At 39.4% G+C, this 23,436-nt stretch overlaps 2 protein-coding genes and 2 pseudogenes across 11 annotated transcripts in view; 1 reads left to right on the top strand and 3 right to left on the bottom strand.

Moving 5' to 3' along the window:
• Nucleotides 1-321: 321 nt before the first annotated feature.
• Nucleotides 322-8,527, bottom strand: LOC143509587 (uncharacterized; annotated as a pseudogene).
• Nucleotides 8,528-12,488: 3,961 nt separating this feature from the next.
• LOC143509689 (uncharacterized) lies at nt 12,489-17,606 on the bottom strand. 2 transcript variants are annotated; one of them, XM_076998526.1, is made up of 6 exons: nt 16,564-17,606; nt 16,037-16,393; nt 15,875-15,910; nt 15,602-15,697; nt 15,451-15,473; nt 12,489-15,212 (listed from the first exon to the last, which is right to left on the bottom strand). In XM_076998526.1, exons 1-6 carry the CDS (start codon nt 16,616-16,618, stop codon nt 15,099-15,101), a joined length of 681 nt encoding a protein of 226 aa, XP_076854641.1. In that variant the 5' UTR covers nt 16,619-17,606; the 3' UTR covers nt 12,489-15,098. The 2 variants fall into 2 exon arrangements, with proteins under 2 accessions (XP_076854641.1, XP_076854642.1); XM_076998527.1 differs by having other exon boundaries at nt 15,602-15,694.
• A 2,974-nt stretch (nt 17,607-20,580) lies between these two features.
• LOC143509586 (uncharacterized) lies at nt 20,581-21,417 on the top strand (annotated as a pseudogene).
• Nucleotides 21,418-21,648: 231 nt separating this feature from the next.
• The window catches only part of LOC143510015 (BOLA class I histocompatibility antigen, alpha chain BL3-7-like), a 62,249-nt gene continuing 60,461 nt past the window's right edge, over nt 21,649-23,436 (bottom strand). For all 9 annotated transcript variants that reach the window (XM_076998971.1, XM_076998977.1, XM_076998972.1 and 6 more), the window contains one exon: nt 21,649-23,305. The gene's annotated coding sequence lies outside the window, so the exon portion shown is untranslated. The remainder of the gene's footprint in view (nt 23,306-23,436) is intronic.

Below are 23,436 nucleotides of genomic sequence, written 5' to 3'. Positions count from 1 at the left end.
TGAAGGAGTTAATAACCCTGTGGAGGAATGGATGGTGAATATATCTTGTCAATGGAAGAGACTTATCATGTCGTTATTAATGTCTATTGGTACTTTTCTTGGAATGGTTATTTGTGGTTATTGCTGCATTAATGCATTCCCATACATTACATAATGTAACTCATTCACTTTTAGAAATGTGTTGTTTGCTGTTCCTTGTCTGCACAAAACAAGATTATATATCGGTTATAGTCAGGGCTGGTCCTGACACACAAACAGTGCGGGGCAGTCATGGCCTGGTGGTAGGGAACCGGTCTTGTTACCGGAGGGTCGTGGGTTTGATTCAATTAATCAATCAAATTTTATTTATATAGCGCTTTTTACAACAGTTGTTGTCACAAAGCAGCTTTACAAGTGCCGAGTCCTAGCCCCCAGTGAGCAAGCCAAGGGTGACAGTGGCAAGGAAAAACTAGTTTTTCTGCATGAGGAAGAAACCTTGAGAGGAACCAAGACTCAGGGGGGAACCCATCCTCCTCTGGCCAACACCAGTCACCATGACAACAACAACAACAACAACAACAACAGCAACAACAATTTTAGACAAAGAAATAAAGAAAAGGAAAATATGTAATAATGGTGTATGCATATCGGGTTAGGCAGGAGGTGGCCGGCCTAGGATGGATCGCTTGTCTCTCCTCATCTCATTGTTCCTCGAGCAGGTGGGCAGCCATGTGGAAAAAATAAAACAGGGAAAATTAGCTCTGTATGAGGACATATACAGGACAGATGAAATCATAAACATTTCTAGAGTGTGGCAGCAACTCCGGCATTAAGTTAAATTATTACAGCCTAGCTAAAAAAGGCAGAACCAGAAGGTAACATAGGCTTGGGGGCATTCTGAGACAATGGCATCCGTCCACTGCACTGTCAACAAACTTGAGTGACCACGAGCACCTATGAACACCTGGATCTGTACCTTTATCTAAGGGGGGATATTAATTATCAAACGCTAAACTAAATAAGTGGGTTTTCAACCTAGACTTAAAGATTGTGACTGTGTCAGAGTCCCGGATGCATTTTGGAAGGTTGTTCCAAAGCTGGGGGGCCTTACAAGAAAAGGCTCTTCCCCCTGCTGTTACCTTATTAATTTTTGGAACTAATAAAAGACCAGCACCCTGTGATCGTAGTGGACGGGGGGGGGGGGGGTTCATAATAGCAAATAAGTTCCTGGAAGTATTCAGGAGCAAGCCCGTGCAGTGCTTTATAAGTTAATAAAAGAATTTTAAAATCAATACGGAATTTAACTGGGAGCCAATGCAGGGCTGATAGGACTGGTCTAATATGTTGAAACTTTCTAGTTCTGGTCAGAACTCTGGCTGTGGCATTTTGAACTATTTGAAGTTTATTTAGATTCCTATTTTAACATCCTGACAGTAGTGAGTTACAGTAGACTAATCTGGAGCTAACAAAGGCGTGCACCAATTTTTCTGCATCATCCTGTGATAATGCATTTCTTAATTTGGCAATGTTGCGGAGATGTAGATAAGCTATCCTAGTAGTATTATCTATGTACTTATCAAATGATAGGTTGGAGTTGAGTATGACGCCTAGGTTTTTGGCTACTGTGCCAGGTGTAATGGGATAGTCTGCGAGATTAAGCATTAGATCTGGAATTTTCTGTCTTAAGGCCTTAGGGCCCAGGAGGAGAACTTCTGTTTTAACCTCATTAAGTTGGAGGAAGTTTAGAGACATCCAGCATTTAATATCTCTTACACAGGCCTCAATTTTTCCTAAACTGAGTTTGTCATCAGGTTTGGCTGATATGTAAAGTTGAGTGTCATCTGTAAAAAAAAAAGTTCAGCAAACACAAAAAATTGTCAACTTATTACAAGTGATTTTTTGAGTAAATTTAACTTTTCACTCAAAAGTCTGCCCAACTCAAAATATAAAGTTATATTACGAGTTCACTTAACTTAAAATATTTTGTTCATAGAATTAATTACAGAACAAAAGCTATCACAACTTATAAAAATTAGTCCAGTCAACTTAATATTTTAAGACAAAGGCAATATAGTATTTTTATAGCAATAAAGAACACAATCCAACAAGATGAACATTAATAAAAATGTATTAAAGAGTATTACAAAATTCCACATTTCATTACAACATTAAAATGTACATAAAAGCAGCATCTATTAACATTTACGGCATTTAGCAGACGCTCTTATACTTACAAAAGTGCTTTGCATCCGATCACAGAATTCATCCTAGGTAATAGTACAGATAGGACAGAATTCAAGATAGCACTGAGTCAGACTACTACTACTAACTACAGGAGTCAATGTCATTACCAAGTGTTTTGCAAGTTAGACGTTTGCCAACAAGCACAAATAACCATAGACATACAATATTAAAAATATCAATGACTGCTTAAATATTTACATATTACAGTGTCACGGAAACGTTCATATTGAAATACACAGCAGGACACTAAAGCCTAAAGTGAAGAACATTCACTCAGAATTCATTATATGTGTTAATTTAAGCTGCGCGGGGCGGGAGGCCTCTTTTCCACTGCCGGAGGTTGCTAGCTAGCCTGCTAGCTAAAGTCGCAAATGTGAGGACCCGTTAGACCGTCTATAGTTTATTTCTCCATTTGCTTTGTTGCTACATCAGAATTAGGACGTTTACAACATCTCGAAATGATTGTTTGACAATAATGTCCTTTACTTATACACTACCAGGCTAATGTAAGAACGTCTGCATACATTTAGAACTATGCTAACACTGCTACACCTTAACTGCATTAGCCTTTAGTGGAAACGAGACCATTAACACACATTAAAACTTTGTTGAAAGTGACTTATTTGAAAATAACATTTTCTATACCTGTTTATACAAGACAGCTGGGCATATAGTCATAAGTGTTATTTGGCTTATTATATTGAAACATTTGATTTTAACCTCAAGAATTACTTTGACCCTTTAAGTATACAATCTTGAGAAATGTGAAAATAAAGTAAATTTATCTGCAACATGACCTACTACTGAAAACGTACTCCATACCTCGTGCGGTTGCGGTAGCTAAAGGACTTGCAAACGTGCATAAGCTCCTGCACAGCCGGGAAACCCCGTAGCAAACGCTACTAACTTGAAGTGCGCATGCGTTCATTAAACAAGTTAGTTCAGTGGACAAGAAACGTAAAATAGTAAGTTACATCAACAAAGGAAAATAAGTTAGAAATACGTTGGAGCTGAATTTGTTGAAATTACTTAAGATGATATGTGAACCTCACCAACTTTTTTTTTTTAGTTCAAATTACATTCTTACTTTAGTTTCGAGAACTAAACAAAAGTTGGATTTTTTACAGTGCAGTGAAAATTGACACCATGTTTGTTTTTAACTGGGCCTAATGGTAGCATATATAATATAAATTATAGTGGTCCTAAGATGGAGCCTTGCAGGACCCCATATCTAACTTTTGTACGTTTGGATGGAATATTACTGAGCTCTACAAACTGATAGCGATTTGTTAAATAAGAGTGAAACCATGCTGTGCCTGATACTCCAACCCAGCGTTCTAACCGCTTTAGCAAGATCCTATGATCTACTGCACATTTGTCAAAGTCAAGGCCAATTGATTATCTATGGCCCCCTGGATGATATTTAATTACTATTAGAACCGGCCCGCAGGCCACAGCCGCCCGCTGGTGTTTTGCACGCACAAACACTACATTCCCCACAATGCAATGGTAGCCCGCAAAATCACTGCAGCGCGCACAAGCGGCGAGGGTCAGTGCGGCGAAAATGACGTAATCGCAGTGGCTCCGCCCGTGCGCGAGGGCCTCGCGCGCTGTCGATTCGCGAGGTCGTGCACCTCTCGAATTTTGTAACTTTGCGCGCGCCGCGCCTCAGCGCAATGAACAAAGTCATATTTGCAGGGTTCATACACCTTTACAAGGTGGAATTCAAGCACTTGTACGTGCTTGAAGGTCCATTTCAATATTTCTCAGCACGTTAAACTTAATTAAGTTAAATATTTATACATATATTTGAAATGATTTGAAATAATTCGCTTTTTATTCACATTTTTTAATGGTTGTTTATTTTCAAAACGCCCAATCTTATCGTCTTCACGTTCTCACTTGTTTCGTCCTGGAATTACAAGAAAGTGAACTGTTCAGTCAGATAGCTACTTGTTGTGAAACGAAGTAGTTACAATTTCAAGCATTTTCAAGTACTTTAGCCTAAATTCCAGCACTTTTCAAACCTTTATTACTTTATTCATTTAATGTACAGGACATGTTTTCTTTGAAGGAAATTTGTTTTTATCTGTTTGCTTGTTGAAAAATGTTTTCACTTTAAATTACTGACAGATCCATAAGAAAGTATTGCTTTATTTAAGCATTAAATAATAAACACTGTGTTAGGTCTTGGTTCAATAGGCTATGTGCAATCATTTCAATATGTTTTAATAAACATTGAACCAGTCCGGCCCTCGGCTTGTAGCAAATATGGTTTTTTGGCCCTCGGTGTATTTGACTTTGACATCCCTGATCTACTGTGTCGAAAGCTGCACTAAGATCAAGAAGCACTAACAGTGATACATAGCCTTGATCTGAAGCAAGGAGGAGATCATTTTTTACTTTGACTAATGCTGTTTCAGTACTGTGATGGGGCCTTAAATCAGATTGGAACTTTTCAAATCTGTGATTCCTATGCAGATATAGGCATAATTGCTGGGCAAAAATGTCAGATTCGCAGGCCTGAAGCCATGACCCACAACTAACCCCAACTGCTCCCCGGGTGCTGGGCTAGGGCTGCCCACTCTGTTAAAAACGTCCTTTGTTCATCTTCATATTTTTGTTTTATTATGCATTTTTTCCCTAATATTTTGATAGCAAACTTGACACAAATTGTTTATTGAATTGATGTTGTCCTTATTGGGAAGCAGTGTTTTCATCTCACGCACATGCGCGTTTGAAGCTAAACGAACAGCACATAAAATAAAAACCATAAACACAAACTTCGATATAAACATATGCTTCAGGACTTTGGCACGGTTGGAGGAGGTCACGGCACGGCAAGGTTGCTCATGCATGCGTGCACGCACACTACGAGTTATGTACACAACTGTTGTTTTCTAAGTAAAAAGTGGATAAACCCCGTTATCAACACTCGTTACAACGCCACTGACCTGCACTCACTTTTAGGAAGAAGATAAGTAGTTTTGAAGCCTCCCTCAGCCATCTGTGGTGCATTTGCTGCACCTCGTATGTGGTTTATTCCAAAACGTGTGACAGAAGACAGCGTCTCACTCAACGAAACTCAAAGCAGAATCACAATAGCACAGATACTTCATGCCGCTAGTCTCCCGTTTTCCACTACGCCTGTTTTAAAAGTGTTGGCGGCTTGCTAGGCTTTTAAACAAATCGCACACCACGAAGATGTAGCAGTGTGTCGCCCTCAGAGTTGATGGTGTAACCGGGCCACGACCAGTGTTGGGGAATAACGAATTACATGTAACGACGTGATTACAGTCAACGATTTACGTTCGTCTCACTCCAAGTGATCTTCAAAAGTTGGCAACCCTGGTTACAGTTACTTCTGGAAATATTAAGAATTACAATTTTAGTTACATTTAAAAAATATAAACAAAAATCTTTGCAAAATATTTAATGATATTTTTTATTGCTTTGCGCCCTATATCGCTGTTTCCCGCTTGTTTCTGTGCTGGATACATTAAATAATAGTTAGTTAGTTACCTAGCTAGTGCTAGCTGGTGTCACCTTACCCTGGAATGAGTGAATGAATTCTTCAACAAACAATTTGTAGCCTCTATTTAACTTGGAACCCTTCATTGTTGAATGTTCTCCAATGATCCTGAAAATGTCTTCAAAATTCAGTCTCAGCAGTGACGACAGGGATTAAGTAAATACACGCTCCATGCTGAGGTGAATTGACAAGAACCACCTTCTGCGAGTACAGCAACTTGTTTTACATGGCGGTGACGTATTTCCACTTTGTTGTGAAAAGGGCCTATTAGTTGGGCTACTAAATTACCGCTGGTGTTACAAGTCAAACGTGTACAAGTCGACACTAAGAATCAGGAGAACATAATGACATAAGGGAGGACAATGTGAAACAGAGAGCAGGAGAGAGGGAATGAGAGTGAGAAAAAGGACAGCGTGAAAAGGAGAGCGGAAGAGAGAGAGAGAGAGAGAGAGAGAGAGAGAAAGAAACACACAAGCTGTGAAGAGAAAACAGCAGTAGCTAGGTAATATGCCAGGTAAATGAGGGAAATAAGGTAGGTGGTATTGTAAGGACTGGGAAAAAGGTAAAGGTTTGATGGAATGGATTAAAAGTGTCCCTAATGATGAGGAAAAAGGCATATTGCAAATACTGGAAATGTGAAATAAGAGTTCATCACAGTGACCTGATTGTCCATGCTGCCACAGACAAACACAAAAGGATTTTGCTCCATTCTCAAATGCCAGAACATTGTTTGACACAGGCAGCTCATTTACAAGGTCAAGTGAAGGAGGCAGAATTGCAGCTGGCTGCACATGTGTCATGTCATTCAAGCCAGACCAGTACATTACATTACAACTCATTACAAAAATTACATGGAACTAACAATGTCAACTTTTTTTTCTTTGTATTATAATTAGTAATTATAGTAAATTATAAAATTATAAGAAGTAAATTATAAAAATCGTTATATAAAATTGTCCTTTTATTAAATATATTATGAGCAACTTTCTACTTTTACATTTTAAGAAAAGTAGAACGAACTTGTTCTTCATCCCTCTCTTCCAGTGAGTGCATGTGTAGGGGTTTTAGTTATGAGATTTAACTAACCTACCTGCTTGCCTACAACCAAGGACAGAAATAGCTGCAGAAGAAGGATTGACATGCATAAAACTTATAAAATATCTGACTCCAAATTATAGTTGATAAAAATCTAAAAGAACTCACTTCTCAAATAGATCAGTACAGGTTATAGAATATACCTAACCAACTTTATAAAGAGCCTTGCTATAAACAATAGCCTGCTTTGTCAGAGGTTTATCATAAACATGCGTAGCAGATGGGATACTTTAGAGGGAATTGGTATTAGCATTGATTTACCTTTTAACTGATACTAATAATGAGCTCATCTGGCCCAGTATAGCTATAATCAAGGAAGACCGTGGCTACACAATTAACCAGATTTATTCAATAACCAACAAAATATAAAACAATAACAACCATACTAGATTAAAGTAACAATAATACCTAATGGAAACAGAGATACCAACCGGTGCAGGCTGCCTCACGGAGAAGGACCCCAAAGGAAGCCAAGAGAGAAGAGAGGAGCAAGAGCCCAGATGAAAGAAGAGACCCCTGCACCCACAAACTTCTCTTTTATATCCCCCCAGCATCTCAAAGGGACAGCAGTCACAAAAACCAGGTTAACCAATGGGAATCAGGTTGCTGGTAAAGATATCAGAGTACATTTGCATACAGTGTGCATTCCATACAGGACTGCCACCTTTGGGGTGAAGTCTACAAACCTTCTCAGGGAGTGATGGAACTCTTACCCTGTTAGCATAACCCTTACCCAGTACACAACAAGCTGCAAAATGAGACTAAACATGCCACACAAACACACTGATATAACTAAAATACAAATGGTCAGTTTTATCCCATTTCTATGGGAACCTCTTGAGGTAACCCACCATTTGTTGCCCCCCATGGTTTTATGGAGGAACACCAGATCCTGCATCCCCCACAGGAACACATCTGATCACTCCTACACATGTATGTGTGTGTGCTGTGTTTTTCTTGGGTCTTCTGGTTTTAAGGTAGGCCTTGGATTACATTACTTTCAGCTTGATTCTGCTAGTCTGTAGTCTACTTGGTATCTATTGTTGTCATTAATGAAATCAGCTGTCTTAGTTTCGGGTTAGGAAGTGTGAATAACTGAGGAGGCGGGACCACATATTGACTGCTGCTTAAATAAGTGGCATTTCTGATTGGAATTAGTTGTGCTGTGTTTTTCTTGGGATTGTCTTCTGTTTTTAAGGTAGGCCTTGGATTACATTACTTTCAGCTTGATTCTGCTAGTCTGTAGTCTACTTGGTATCTATTGTTGTCATTAGTGAAATCAGCTGTCTTAGTTTCGGGTTAGGAAGTGTGAATAACTGAGGAGGCGGGACCACATATTGACTGCTGCTTATAAGTGGCAGTCCGCTACAGCGCTACAGACGTCTGTAGCGGTTAGACATCCTCTACTCTTCAATCAACTGAAGCCCATCTTCATTTTTTGGTTAAGTATCACACCTTGACACACATCATATACTACCTTCATTCATTATTCATCATGTGTTTTTCCATCCCTGTTCTTACTCCCTATAGTCGCCGTCAATTCAAACATCACTACAGAAAACGCACTACCAGTAACCTCATCTACCCTCCACTCTCAACAAACACCCCGATCATTGTGACCGGGGGGCTCTGGAACTGCCAGTCTGCAGTCCAGAAAGCAGACTTCATCACAGCCATTGCAGCTCATCAGTCCCTTGACTTCTTGGCCCCAACAGAGACATGGATCACCCCAGAGAACTCTGCTACTCCTGCTGCCCTGTCATCTGCATTTTCCTTCTCGCACTCTCCAAGACAGACTGGAAGGGGAGGTGGCACTGGATTGCTTCTGTCCAGTTGCTGGTACGCTTCCCAACCACACTTCACATCATTGTTGTTTATCGTCCACCCTGCACCCTAGGTAACTTCACTGAGGAATTGGACACACTTCTGAGCGTCCTCCCTAATGATGAAACTCCTCTTCTTCTGCTTGGTGACTTCAACCTCCCAACAGATAAACTACAATCATCTGGCGTTCTTCCTTTGCTGTCATCATTCTACCTCAACCTCACCCAGTCTTCTCCAACACACAGAGCAGGCAATGTCTTAGACCTGGTCTTCACTAGACCACCTGCAGTGATGGACATTGCAGTAACTCCTCTCCACTGTTCAGATCATCACCTTGTATCTTTTTCCTTAGCTCTTCCTCCCCACCGTCACACCCTTACTGCTACAGGCACTACCACCATCCGTCGTAACCTTCATTCCATCTCTCCATCAGTACTTGCCTCTACTATCACCACAGCCCTCCCGTCCCATGACTCTTTTTCTTGTCTCTCCACAGACACTGCCACTGACACTTTAGTGCCCTCCCTCTCTTCATCTATTGACCTTATGTCCCCTCTCTTCCAAACCCACAAGATCCTCCCCACCTGCTCCTTGGCTCTCGGACACCCTACGTAACAACCGACGAGAACTGAGGATGGTTGAGAGGCGATGGAGGAAATCGAAGCTTACTGCTGATCTTCGCTTGTATCAGTCTCTCCTGTCCCTATTCTCCATGGAACTAACTGCTGCCAAGACATCATTCTACAGAGAGAAGCTGGAGGCATCTACATCAGATCCACGCAAGATGTTCAAAATCTTCTCTTCTCTCCTCAAACCCTCCCCCCCTCCAACTCCCACTTCTCTTACTGCAGATGATTGTCACCTTCTTTGAAGAGAAGTTCAATACGATTTGCAGCACCTTTTCCCTAGTCCCTGTGCCCACTGTGTCCCCTCCTACTCCTCCCTTTTCTCTAACCTCCTTCTCTCCTCTCTCAGCTGAGATGGTGCTTCAGCTGCTGACATCCAGCAGTCCCACCACATGCCCTCTGGACCCCATCCCATCCACACTCCTCCAGACAATCTCCCACGAACTCCTCCCTTTCATCTCGACCATCATCAACAACTCCTTATCTTCAGGAATTGTGCCATCATCATTCAAGGCGGCTAGGGTGGTGCCAATCCTAAAGAAACCCAACCTTGACACCACCAACATCAGCAACTACAGACCGGTATCTCTCCTCTCATTCCTTTCTAAGATCCTTGAACGGGCTGTACACAACCAGCTATCCTCTTTTCTCTCACAGAACCAGCTTCAGGACCCCAACCAATCTGGCTTCGAGCCGGCACATTCTACGGAAACTGCACTCATTGCAGTAACTGAGAAACTCCATGTGGCTAGAGCAACTGGACTATCATCAGTTCTGATTCTGCTTGACCTTTCGGCGGCCTTTGACAGTCAATCACGAGATCCTCCTGTCCATTCTCTCAGGCCTTGGTATCACTGGCAATGCATGGACGTGGTTTGCATCCTACCTGGAGGGTCGTTCCTACCAAGTAACATGGGGAGGATCAACATCCACGCCATACAAACTCTCCACCGGTGTTCCACAAGGCTCAGTGCTGGGTCCACTTCTTTTTTCCCTTTATACCCGCTCTCTGGGTGAGTCAATATCTGCACATGGCTTCTCTTATCACTGTTATGCGGATGACACCCAGCTCTTCTTTTCCTTCCCACCCTCTGACACACAGGTTTCAGCTCGAATCTCTGCATGTCTGAAAGACATTACCTCTTGGATGGCAGCTCACCACCTAAAGCTTAACCCAAGCAAGACAGAGATGCTGTACATCCCTGCAAGAGCCAGTCCTCATCGTGATCTTTCTATCTCATTCGAGAACACCGTGATCACTCCATCCATGGAAGCACGTAGCCTTGGTGTAGTTGTCGACAATCAACTCTCCTTCACGGCCCACGTTGCTAACACAACACGATCATGCAGATTCGCCCTTCACAACATTCGGAGGATTCGGCCATTTCTCTCTAGGGAGGCCACTCAGGTCCTTGTCCAGTCCCTTGTTATCTCAAGACTGGACTACTGCAACTCCCTACTGGCTGGTCTTCCTATGCATGCCATCAAACCCCTGCAACTGATCCAGAACGCTGCAGCTCGGTTGGTCTTCAACCTTCCCAAGTTCAGCCATGTCACTCCCTTGCTGTCCTCCCTCCACTGGCTTCCGGTAGCTGCCCGCATCAAATATAAAACCCTGGTGCTGGCCTACAAAGCAAAGAATGGTCCAGCTCCTCTTTACTTGATTGCCATGGTAAAACCCAGATGCATACCTAGAGCCCTCCACGCCTCAAGTATGTCTCGTCTTGACCCTCCATCATCCAGGACACATGGGAGACAAGCATCCAGACTTTTCTCTGTCCTGGCTCCAAGGTGGTGGAATGAACTTCCCTTGTGTGTCCGAACATCGGAGTCACTTGCTGTCTTCAGACGCCGACTGAAGACCCACCTCTTTCAAGTGCACTTTGCATAATTATGCTTTGTCTATTGTAATTTATCGTCTCTTTCCTCAGGTATTGTGCATAATTGGGTTATAGGAATTGTTTACTGTCTTTTTCCTCAGGGGATGTGTATATTCAGGTATAATTGTTAGGTATCATTTGACTTTCGTCTAGTGGTTTTTCCAGCTTAGAGTACCTTGTGTTCAGGACTATCTATTCTACCTTGGAGATTCCAAGCAACTACATAGCACTTTTGTAAGTCGCTCTGGATAAGAGCGTCTGCTAAATACCATATATGTAAATGTAATGTAAATGTGTGTGTGTGTGTGTCAGTTAAACATTTATTTAAAAGCTCACATTTGCGACCAGCCTCATCCACCCATTAAATCAGCCAAGATAACTGCTTTCCACATTGTTATTTGTGTTTTCACCACTCCCTTTGGTTTAACTCCCTTAACAGAGAGAGAGAGTGACTAATCCTTCCTCTCCAACCAATTAAAGCAGTCAGTCCTGTGCTTGTGTGCTTTAGTGATTTTTCACAAAAACTCACCACCTGTTAAATAGCTGGTGGAAGGACATTGTAGCTGGGATGTTCTTGTTTGATTATGAATGTCTTAGTGTTTGGAGATGCTGACATGTTCTGTGCTTACAGTGATGATGTGGTGGTTTACTGTAGTATTCAAAGGGGCAGAATTCTGTGCACATTAGGCCAGATGAACTGATGTACAGTGATGTGCAGTGATGTGCAGTGTTAGACAGTTTTTCTCTTTTCTTTTCTGGTTCCTTTCCTGTTCCAATGGTAATTTAATAATTTGATCATCTATTTATCAAAAAAGACCTGAAATTATTAAGTCACCCCCTATTCTGAGTATGTGCTATTGCACCAGTGAAGCCACTTCTAATGGCACACGGTGGAAGTGTAGTCATGGAGACGGTCCTCCCCATTCACAGAGCTTTCCCTTTCATGAAGCACCTGATTCACATCATGATGGGCTGGATTATTAGCTTATGGGTTGAATCCATCACAGAGCAGAGAAACCACTATAGGTGACGCACAAAGACTGGATATGGTTGACCCTGATTTATGCTTGTTTATGCATGTTTACAGTATAATGAATGTGCTGTAACACATCTGAACAGCAGGGTTACAGTGATGAGGTGGAATGCACTGTGTCTGAGCAAAAGTGAAATATTTTTTTCCCACCAGAAAACTATAAAGAATTTAAATATAAGTGTGGAAAAATAAGTGGAAAAATAGATAACACTTGAGTCAAAGTGAGAATTATTAATGTAATGAGCATTTTATTGAGAGTTACACAGCATGTCCAGCATACCTGTCAGCTCTGGACTCGCAGGTTCTGAGCTGACCTTTTATTCGCGTTAGTACGTGCAAAAAGATAGATATTAAGACTGACCCTGAACTTCTGTTTCCTTAATGGCTCTGATGTCAGTGTTACTTTGCAGAATTAAATCATGAGTTAGTAGCTAATAAGAAAACAACACCTTATATGAATCTATAGCAAGTTATTTTCCAGGACCCTGTCTGAGACTTCTGTCTCAGTGGACATTTCTGCATTCACTCAAGGCCCTGCTATGCACTTAAAGATTATACATGAATCACTCTTATCAGTATCAGTACAATGATCATAGAAAACAGTTGTGAAAATTATCATTACTTTCACAGAACTCTGAAAACAGACTTTTTCTTCAACAATAAGTCTTTGTGATTAAGTCTCTATCTAAAACATAAGCAATAAACATTCCTGTGTGAATGAATACTCCCTTCGTATAGTTAACTTGCAGTTTGCAATGAGCCCTCAGTTCCACCAGATGGCGGTATTGACTCTACCAACCCTATGACCAATCATGACTCAATAGCGCATAATTAAGCAGTATGCACTAGATTTCAATGCAATACGTGCTGCTCATAGTAGATGGCTGGGTGGTATGCATAAAAACTCGGACATACTATGTCTGCTATTTTACCTATGTCGTATGACAAATGATGTCAAACGATCATAGTAAAATGCTCCAGTTGAATCATTGGATAGGACAGTGTGCTGCAATTGCATACCTCAAATTGGCTCCCGATTCAGTAAGCCATCCAGGTACTTTTCACTTACTGTTTAATGCATACTATGTATTCAGATCTATTACCCATTATCGTTGACTGCTTTGGCATTTCGGACGGAGCCATAATCTTACAAGTGGAAAGGACAAGATGGAGAGCAGTGCCAACATCTGTTGTGAAGTCTTAGTATAAAATGTGTGAACGCCTGAGCACTCCTACCTGTTCATTTTCTTGTCATAAAAAAAAATCATGACAAATCTATGCACACATTTATTATGCTCTCCTCTTCATCACAAACACAGATGTTTATTGCTTCTCTGTACATATATGAATGTGTTCATTTGTCTGCATTTCATTAGCTTCAGAAAGATAACTAGATAATTAGAACAAATATTCAGCACTGCCTACCCCATCAGATGCATTGAGCAATGCAGCTGCTTTAAACAATTTTAATTTTGTTAATGTCGGGACAACTTGTGAGGCTACGAACAAGTTTAAATTAAGATGAGTTACTTTCTATTGTAATAAAAACATACAAAAGTAATTTAACAATTGTAATGAAATTTTTTTGTCAAATTGACAGCAACTTACCAGAAAGTACCAGGTTATTTTATCTGTAAATAAAAGTTACAGTAGTTTGGTTTCTTAACTTTAGTTTCATGTGGTCAGAAATAATGCATCATTAGTGACGTGTTCACTGAATATAACGAAGTCCTAGTGTTACGATACGGAGGCCCCCGGTCACCTCCATCAGCAGCTGCAGTGTTTACCTTGTCCTATGTTTGTGGTGTTATGTGTATGTCCCTCATGATTTATGTCTACATTTTTTTTTCATTTAACCTCACGAAGGAAGTGCTTGTCATTATTAAACTCCCGTTTTCCTTGAGACTTGCGCGTTCGCTTCCTTTTTATAACACGTTGCAACATGTGACACTTATGGTGGTTTCATGATATGGTTTCAAATGCCTTTTACAACAGAAAATTACAACAAAAGACCAACGTAAAGTGAATAGATAAGTAAGTATGAGTAAAGATTTCAACCACTCTCCACAAACAGCAAATCACAATACATATCAGCTGTTGCTACATATATCAAATGAAATGTCGCTACCCCCACCCCACAAAAACGCACACAAAGAAAAATTGTACATATTTATAGTTTAAGTCTATATATACAGTAAAGAGTAATAAAGAGCCATATTTGAGACATTTTTGCATAAATTACTAAAAATACAAACCGATGTGTACACAGCGAATTTTCAAGTCCTTAACTTTTTAGCAGTAACATTCAATTGATTAATTGTTTGTGGTAGTGTTACCAAAATTACCATGAATAAAAGTATCATGAATAAAAGAAATTTGCCCTCCATATCCGCCGTATACTGGCCATATCAGACTCCCCAAACTTCATATCAGTCTCCCCAAAACAGACTCCCTGTGAAAAAATACATCACACTCCTAAACTCCCCTGGGTTAATCGATCTGTGATACATCACACTCAAATCCTAACAGATATTGCAGTTTTTTTTGCATTTGCTTTTACATTTGACATATCAACACTGTCTGCTGATTGTGTTTGTCAAAACTACAGAGTACAGAAATGACATTTATGGTGGAGATCAGCCTCTTGTAGCTGTAGTTGCTTAAAGTAATGAAGTATGTAAATATCTTCCAAACAATGAAGGAATGATGTATAACTCCAATGATGTATAAGTATAATGATATTTGAACAATAATGATATGATAACTGTAACTGACTGATAACTGTCATGATGTGTAACTGTAATGATATGTAACAGTAATTATGTATAACTATGAATGATATATAATTGTAATGATATATAACTCTGTTCTATCCCAACACACTGCTAGGGTTTTACTGTAGAATACACAACATGAGGATCCACCATTTCACTGTGTCTTCCTGCTTTCTTGATATTCTTATTAGAAAATTGTAGATCAGCATAGTTAGAATCCTGCTCCTGCAATGACACACAAAATATCCTGACTGATAAATGTCATATTTCCTTGATTAGAATACGCTTTTTATATAATTATTCCATATTATTTGAATAATGTGCAGCTATTTCTGAAAATGTAAATAACTATAAAATTTCCTTCATTTTCCTACTTTTTAATTGTTTCTTATTGACTGAATGCATACTGTCTACACTCTGCTGTATATTTATATGGGTTTCAACCTTTTTAGTGCATTATTACCTTTTTCACTATAGAGCCAGTGTCTGTAAGAAACAGTCAAAACTGTTAATAAGCATACATTTATCAATACATTTGTCAATACATTTCTCAATTTACATTTCTTAAATTTTACTTTTGAACATGCAAAAGAGGGTTTTTAGGTCATTGGTACCTGTGTGTTGTTTTCTGTTCTTCAACATGACTAGAAGAACAATGATGAGAACCACAATCACACCACCAAACACCCCCGATAGTGTTGCGAAGACTTCTGAAGAACAGGCAGATCTTTATAAAGCTGCACATTTCAAGTAATCTTACTTTTGATTCATATTTTACTTTTTAAACAGCAGAAGAATAACAAACTGTTGCAGAAGGAAGATAATTTTAAGAGCTGAAGTTTAATAAGCAAAAGAGAAACTGATCAGATGAAGAATGTCATAACCACCTTGAGTACTGTGATCTGGAAGTGTTTCTTCTTGCTCTGAAAAAAAGATTAATATTAATACAGTTACATTAATGTAGAATGGAATAATGCAAAATTATCTTTTCTCAAACAAGCCAGAGAAATGTGAGCAATGTAACATGATTCTTTTACACAGAAACGTACCTCTCACTTGTAAATGTGTTGCATTACTGAAGTAAATACTGTTACTCTGCCAAATGCCACAGTAATACAGTCCTGAATCTGAGTGATTCACTGCAGGTATTGTCAGAGAGCTGTTCTGGGAGTTTACAGACATCAGCATATGATTATTCTGATTAACAACATTACAGGGGCTTGCTGCAAAATGTTTTTTATATAATTGGCACTGAAGTTGGTCTGGTACAGAACTGTCTGTCTGTTTGAACCAGTATATGTAAGCTGCTTGCATCGGGTCATACTGGCACCATACAGTGACATCATCACCAAGTTCTGCCACCAATATTAAAGAGTCTGGAGATCCCAGAGTCACTGGGAGCAAATCTGTAATCCAGAAAACACCACTAAATGAACATAAACACCACAAAATGAAAATAAACACCAACTACCTGAGGGGGGACAGTACAGAAAACATTCAGATGTAGCTGTTATTTTTTTATTTGAAATGTTATATTTTACCCTCTCTATAAAATAAATTAATTAGTATTACTTACTATTGGCATAGAAGAGGAGAAGCAGAACCGATATACAAATCATCCCTGCTGTCATTGTAGACACACTGGGGAAATTTGACTCTATGTAGTTGGGGGTGTGGCTTATGCACTGAAAGAAAATTTGTGGACTGCCATAATTTCACTGCAAAATAAAATTTTCAAAAGGTCAAACATACTGTATAGTACCACATACGTTCCTGAATATAAACTCACAAAAACTCTTTGCTGATAAGAAAGTAATTTCCCTCATCTTCAACAGTAACATCTGGAACACAGACAGGAGCTCCTGAACTGGGATAACAGGGTGTGAGATTGAATTAATTATCTTCCCTTTTTGTGGTCATGTTATCATGTTATAGTCATAATACATAATGACAACAAAGTCATCTATAAAAACCTGTTGACATATTTGAACATGTCAAAGACATGTTTCATAGAGCCAAATCTCACTTTTGAATTGCAATGTATACCAAATACCGAAATACTTATAAAAATAAAGACTCCATGACTATCACTGATGCAGGGGGCAGAGCAGAAAGTTAATCAGGTGGTAGATCAAAGTTGTAAATCAAAGAATAAAGTGCTCATTTTCATTTAGCACATGCAAGACAGAGAATTTTTTTCAAACCAACATGTGTTATGCCAAATTCCGTGATTATAACTTCATTGAGCACTCTAGATTGGTCCTAACTAGATATTTAGACATAATACTGCTGTAATACTGTAAAGTCATGTGGTCAGAGGTGAACTTCGGTATAGCCAGTGTGTATTTTATTTAAAATAATTAACACCCTTGAGCCAGTGTGGCTTTGGACATAGATAATGCTGTGCTGTTTGCGGTGATGGATAATTAAAGTATAGCTCTTATTTATGCATAGATCGACAATAACATCTGTATCGTCTTTATGCGTGTGTAAACGAGGGGAGTCGGAATTCAGCACAACACCGACTGAACACCGTCGCACGTGAAATGCAGGCATCGTTCGGAAACTGATCAGTTCAGTTAAATATATTCAGTTCAGTTCAGTAGGCCTATATGCGGCTTTAAGCCCGGTGCGGCATTTTCCATTAAAAAAAAAAAACGTTGTAGGTGCGGCTTATATTGAGGTGCGCTCTATAGTCGAGAAATAACGGTAATTGTGAAAGCTCGATAATGACTTAAAAGTTTACAAAATTCAGCATCAAGCATCAATTTCTTGTTCTGATCTGTCCAGCCAGCACTGAGTTATCACATTTTCAATGACAGTTTAGTACTGCAGCATGCAAAAGGATCTGAGTGACATTGATGTGACCAAATTGTGATGGGTAGATGACTGGGGTCAGAGCATCTCCAAAATAGTACGTCTTGCAGGTTTTCCCTGGTGTGCAGTTATTTTCTATTTTCAGAAGGACCATGCCAGTGTTACAAGGTGTTGACATAGGGTACAAATATCTAAATCTGATTGAACATCTGTGGGATATTCTGTAATAAGTCTAGAGGCCTCACACGAAGGCCCATCTCACTTACAGGATCTTACAGGACTTACAGGATCTGCTGCTAAGGACTTTAGGATTTGCTGCTAAGGTCTTGGTTCCAGATGCTATAGAACACCTTCAGAATCATCCCTCATTGCTCTGAATGTGGCAAATTCTAGATGAATGGGAAGATGAAAGTTGGAAAGGAGAATGGCCTGGTCAGAGGGGTATTAAGAGGGGCTCTGGACCATTTACCTCAACTGAACATAAAACAAACTGGGACTACAAGAGTATAGTTGCTTATATGTGGTTTCCACGGTGGAGACAAAATAGACAAAAAACCCCAGATCAGTCATACAAATGTCTCTACTATTGCTCTATTTTGTAGGGTTAATATAAAGGAACTGACTGAACCATGTGGTGATCCTAAGTTTATATCTGTGCCCTGGGAAACTGACACCCTGAATTGAGCCTTCAAAATGAAGCGTTTCCTGGTGAGTTTACACAGTAACCAGTGCAGTAGTCATATCAGAACTATGAAGATCACCTTAAGCAAAGGTGGAAAAAGACGTTCATGTGGTTTTACTGCAGTGAGGGCTGTTGGCTCTCTTGCGGTCAGAAAAAAACTGGGTTAGCAATGGTATGTATGCACAGATAGTTGCAAACACACTTATATGCATACACACAGACATGCACACACACTCTTGCACCTTACACAACATGATTATACTCACCTTTCTGCTGAGCTGTATCCCCGAATCTGATTGTGGATGAATTGTCCTACATTTATGTGTTGTGTCCACTTTTTCCATTTCCAGAATAAAATCTACTCTCCTTTTTCAATCTCCAGTATAAAATCTACTCTTCAGAATATAATCTACTCTCCACTCGAGTCTATACTCAAGCCCAAGTGACTTGTTCCTTTGAAAACACAGGTGTATTCCCAGTTTATCATTAATATCTATATTCTCATCATTTATAAATGCTCAAAAACAATCACTCAGTTTGATTTATCAGTGATTGTGTCATGTAGGATAATTTCATTTAGTTTTGGTGGTACAGCAAAGGCTGCAATTTAAATTAATCCAGAAACACTTCAGGCTGATTTTACTATGAATGAGACCAGGCCAATATTAACACTGTTTTACGCTAAGGAGATGGTGTTAGATTTTAGAAGGCAACATAACAGTTGAATATCAACCACTTAAACCACCCTGCAATCATCAGGGATACCATGAGCAACCATCTAGAATACAATATCAGCCAATAACATTGTTATAGCAACCACATGGAGTACCATAGCCACTAATGGATTATCACTTAACCTGTGCAGTTTCCTTAGCAAATTCTACTACCTTCTACTGTCCTTCACACACTTGCTTACTACAGTCTGGTGTCAACCACCCACTGCATGTCTACACTATATAACTGTGTACTTGACAGACAAAAACCTTCAACCTCATGATGTGTTAGCAGAATGTGTATATAACTAATAATATTATATTATTATAATATATATAATAATATATATAATAATACAAATATAAATTAATGTTGTTTGTGGTTGCCTGCAGACAGTACAGTTGAAATGTGGTTTTGCTGTGGCAGTGTCTCTGTAGGTCAGAGATGTTGGACAGGTGAACATATTTATCTGCTAAAAGTTGTGTGGTTAGGCCGCACAAAACACTAATAATAACAGGAGAACATACAAGGTCTCATCAGGTTTCAGGATGCAAGTCAGCTGAATGGTTATTTTTGGTTATTTAGATTCTGACTGTGATGTGATGCTCTTAAAATGGCACATAATACACACTGAATACTTTATTGCTTGTTTAAATAATCAAAACTATGTAGCGCTTCATAAAGATTTACAGAATAATCACATACTTGTTTTAAAGAGCAAAGTTGGATGGTACAAACTGTCTGTGTGAAACAGACTGGTGGTTAGACACTGTTAACCGCTGGGTTAGTGCTGGTCTGTTAACTGCTGGGTTAGTGCTGGTCTGCTGCTGCCTGCACACACTGTGTTTGCTTCATGTGGTTTACAAGCAGCAAACAGTAAAAAGCTGCAGGTGAGTCAGGTGGTTGGAAAGCATTTAGAACAGATGTGCACACACACATAAATATACATATATAAGCACACACAAATTTACATACACAAACAGATGGGTTTGTACAGGTGTATAGAGGTTCCCACCAGATGGGTACCTACAATATACAAATGTTCATACCCATGTGCTTCATACCTCTATTATACACATGCAAACCAACACACACAGCCCTGAATATTCTAGCAGTCTCTCACAGACATAACTATGTAAATAAGAAAAAATACTGACTAAATATGATCATTTTAATTAAGTATGCACTAGTTTCCACTTATAATATATTTACTAGTACAGCCAAGATAAAAGCTCAATATATACCATAATCAGGGTGATGATAAAAAAAAAAATTACCAATTTAGAGAAGTCTGTAGACAGAAGTAATTATGAGAGTTATAGACCTGTTCTCCAATATGAAGTTTTGTTGGCATGGTAATAGTTGGTAAGACAATGCTACATGCTGCCTTTAGGTAACCTTATTCGAAGTTTTAATGTCTTTTCATTGTTATGCTGATGACACACAGATCTATTTATCTGTCAAGCGAAATGATACTGGAAGATTGGCTAATCTTACCAATTGTATGGCAGCTATAAAAATCTGGATGTCTCAAAATTTTCTTAAACTTAATGATGAAAAGACAGAGGTTTTAATAGTGGGTTCAGAGAAAATGTGCAAGAAGGTAGTCATCCCTTGACTGTGTTGGCTTAAAGGCAACGCCCGTTGTGAGAAATGTCGGTGTGATTTTCAACTCCCAGCTTAGTTTCTCACTACACATTAAGAGACTTCTTCAAACTTGCTTTTTCCATCTAAGAAACATCAGTAAAGCTAGGAATTTCTTGCCATTTTCTGAAATGAATATTATTCATTCTTTTGTCTCTACCCGCTTGGATTACTGTAATGCCTTATTATTTACTTGTTTGAGTAAGAGAGAGGTGGCTCGTCTTCAGCTGGTTCAGAATGCAGCTGCCCGTCTCCTCACTAGGACAAAGAAGCAGGAACATATTACACCCATATTGGCTTCTTTACACTGGTTAGGCTACAGAATACTTAAAAATTTTAATGCTTACTTATCAGGCCGTCCATAATAAGACTCCATCTTATATTACTGAGCTCTTACGTCCTTTTAATAGTGCAAGAAGTCTCAGGTCTTCAGATCAGGGGTTGCTAACTGTCCCCCGTACAAAATTAACATCTAAGGGGGATCGGGCTTTTGCGGTTTATGCCCCGAAATTGTGGAACAATTTCCCTGTTAATGTCAGACTGAGTCGGTTCTGGTTTTTAAAAAATGTTTAAAGACATTTTTACTCTCTTGCGTTTAACAGCGTTTGATCGATGTGTTTTAGTCTTGTATTTTTGAGTATTCTATTTAATTTCTACCTTAAGTAGGATTTTATTGTATTATTATGATCTTGTATTGTATTTTGCTATCTACCTTTGTAAAGCGCTTTGTGATAAAACCTAGAAAAGTGCTATATAAATAAAGTTTTACTTACTTACAAACAAAAAACCCTCAGATTTCAAAAATATTGTAAAAAACTTTATTGAAAATCATTATTTACAGCCCAGGACATTTCAATGACGTTTTAACACCGACAGCATTCGGACAGTCAAAGACAGAGCCAAACAGACATCAGTGCCATCCAGAGTGTGTTTACACACACACGCACTCATGCATGCGCCCGCGCGCACACGCACACACACATGCACACACACACGCACACCCCTCCTCATCAAGTGCTCTATCCAAGTTATTTGGAATATAAGTGCTGGGTGGTATAACTGTATTTAATATTATAAATGTAATAACTTATTAAATTTATTACATTTTATAAATTAAATTATTATAAATTTTATAAAATAAATTATTTAATATTATAAATTGCACCAACCCTTGTTTTCAGCAAGCTAGATTAGTGCTCTGTTGCATGTGTGCTTAGCGGCGCAGAAATAAAAAGCTTCCCTTGAGAAACAATTATGACTGTGCTGCATTCCAGACACGTGAAACCTATTTAAACCGATGTGGCCAATATATGAAAAATTCTTATGATATAATAAACAAAAATAAACACCGGTTTTTGGTGCAAACTGGTATACCACCCAGCACTACTATAACCTTTAAGATAAGGACTTGGTAACCTGTGGTTCAGCAATATACTAAGTCAGAGCTCAAAGGGCATCAATGGCATATGTTGCAAATGGCAAACAACATCATGCTAATTGGAATCATGCTAAATGAATGTCCTCAGTGCAAGTATGGAACCATAACATAAAATCAATGTAGACTGATTCACAGATTTATAATGTGAATAACACATGGGGGAATTACCTGTGTTATGTACCTCTGTGTTGGAATATTATCAAGACCAGATACTCACAAAAACAACTTCCTCAGATCTACTGTAACCCCTGGTGGATTTTAATAGTCACCGGCATAACTCTCCCCACAGCCTAGCCTGACCAGGCAGACTATCCAGTGTTCTGGCAGCTGATGGGTAAATGTATTACCCTCTCTACCACATTTTCTTTTCTGATATTACCTTATTTTCACATTATAAACTAATATTACTCAATTGTATTATTAAAACATAAAACAGATTCACTGCCACACACATACACACTGACCGCACCTGTTCCATTCTCAGTCACCAGATTGGACACCTGTCCCGTTCCAAATCACCTGTTTGGACACCTGTCTTTCCCAGTCACCTGTTTGGACACCTGTCCTGTTCCCAGTCACCTGATTGGCCACCTGTCCCTGGTGTGTCCTGTCTTCCTCTCTATTGATGCCCACTGGTACTCTCCTCCTGTGCTGTGTGCTGCTCACCTGCACTGACAGACTCAGAGTGTTCAGTGTGTTCATCCGCATCTCTGTACCTCTCTGTGCTGTCTCGCCAGCTCACCACTCTGTTCTTTTATAATCTTATTCTAATACTTATTCTCACTCTTATGTCTCGCTCCCTCACTTCCAGATTAGAGACTAACAAAGTGGATGTACTCAGGATGGGAGTGGCAGGGAAAGGGGGTGGGGCCAACTACAAACCCACATGGTAGGTAGAGATATAAACAAAGACCACATGCTGGAGCCACAGATGAGAGGCACTGTGAAACTTAAGGCAGGTTTGATGGAGACTGGAATATCTTCATATGTCCTTCTGAATTCTTACATCATCTTTCTCAGAGGCTGTAAAACAGAACAGATTCAAAGTTAAAAAACACAGAGATTAATGATTTGAACTGAAAGATTATTGCTAAATGATCAATCCATTTTCACTGCATCACGTATAGGTGATGAAGGTCCTTGAAACAGGATTC

This window comes from Brachyhypopomus gauderio, chromosome 3 (assembly GCF_052324685.1).
Source record: "Brachyhypopomus gauderio isolate BG-103 chromosome 3, BGAUD_0.2, whole genome shotgun sequence".
NCBI classification, from domain to species: Eukaryota; Metazoa; Chordata; class Actinopteri; order Gymnotiformes; family Hypopomidae; genus Brachyhypopomus; species Brachyhypopomus gauderio.
This window is presented reverse-complemented; position numbering and strand designations above follow the sequence as displayed.

Coding starts and splice junctions, on each gene's coding strand:
- LOC143509689 (XM_076998526.1), bottom strand. CDS start 16,618: ATGACAGCAGGGATGATTTGTATATCGGTTCTGCTTCTCCTCTTCTAT. Junction 15,911..16,036: donor AACACATTTACAAGTGAGAG/GTACGTTTCTGT, acceptor TCTTTTTTTCAG/AGCAAGAAGAAACACTTCCA. Junction 15,698..15,874: donor TCCAGATCACAGTACTCAAG/GTGGTTATGACA, acceptor CCTGTTCTTCAG/AAGTCTTCGCAACACTATCG.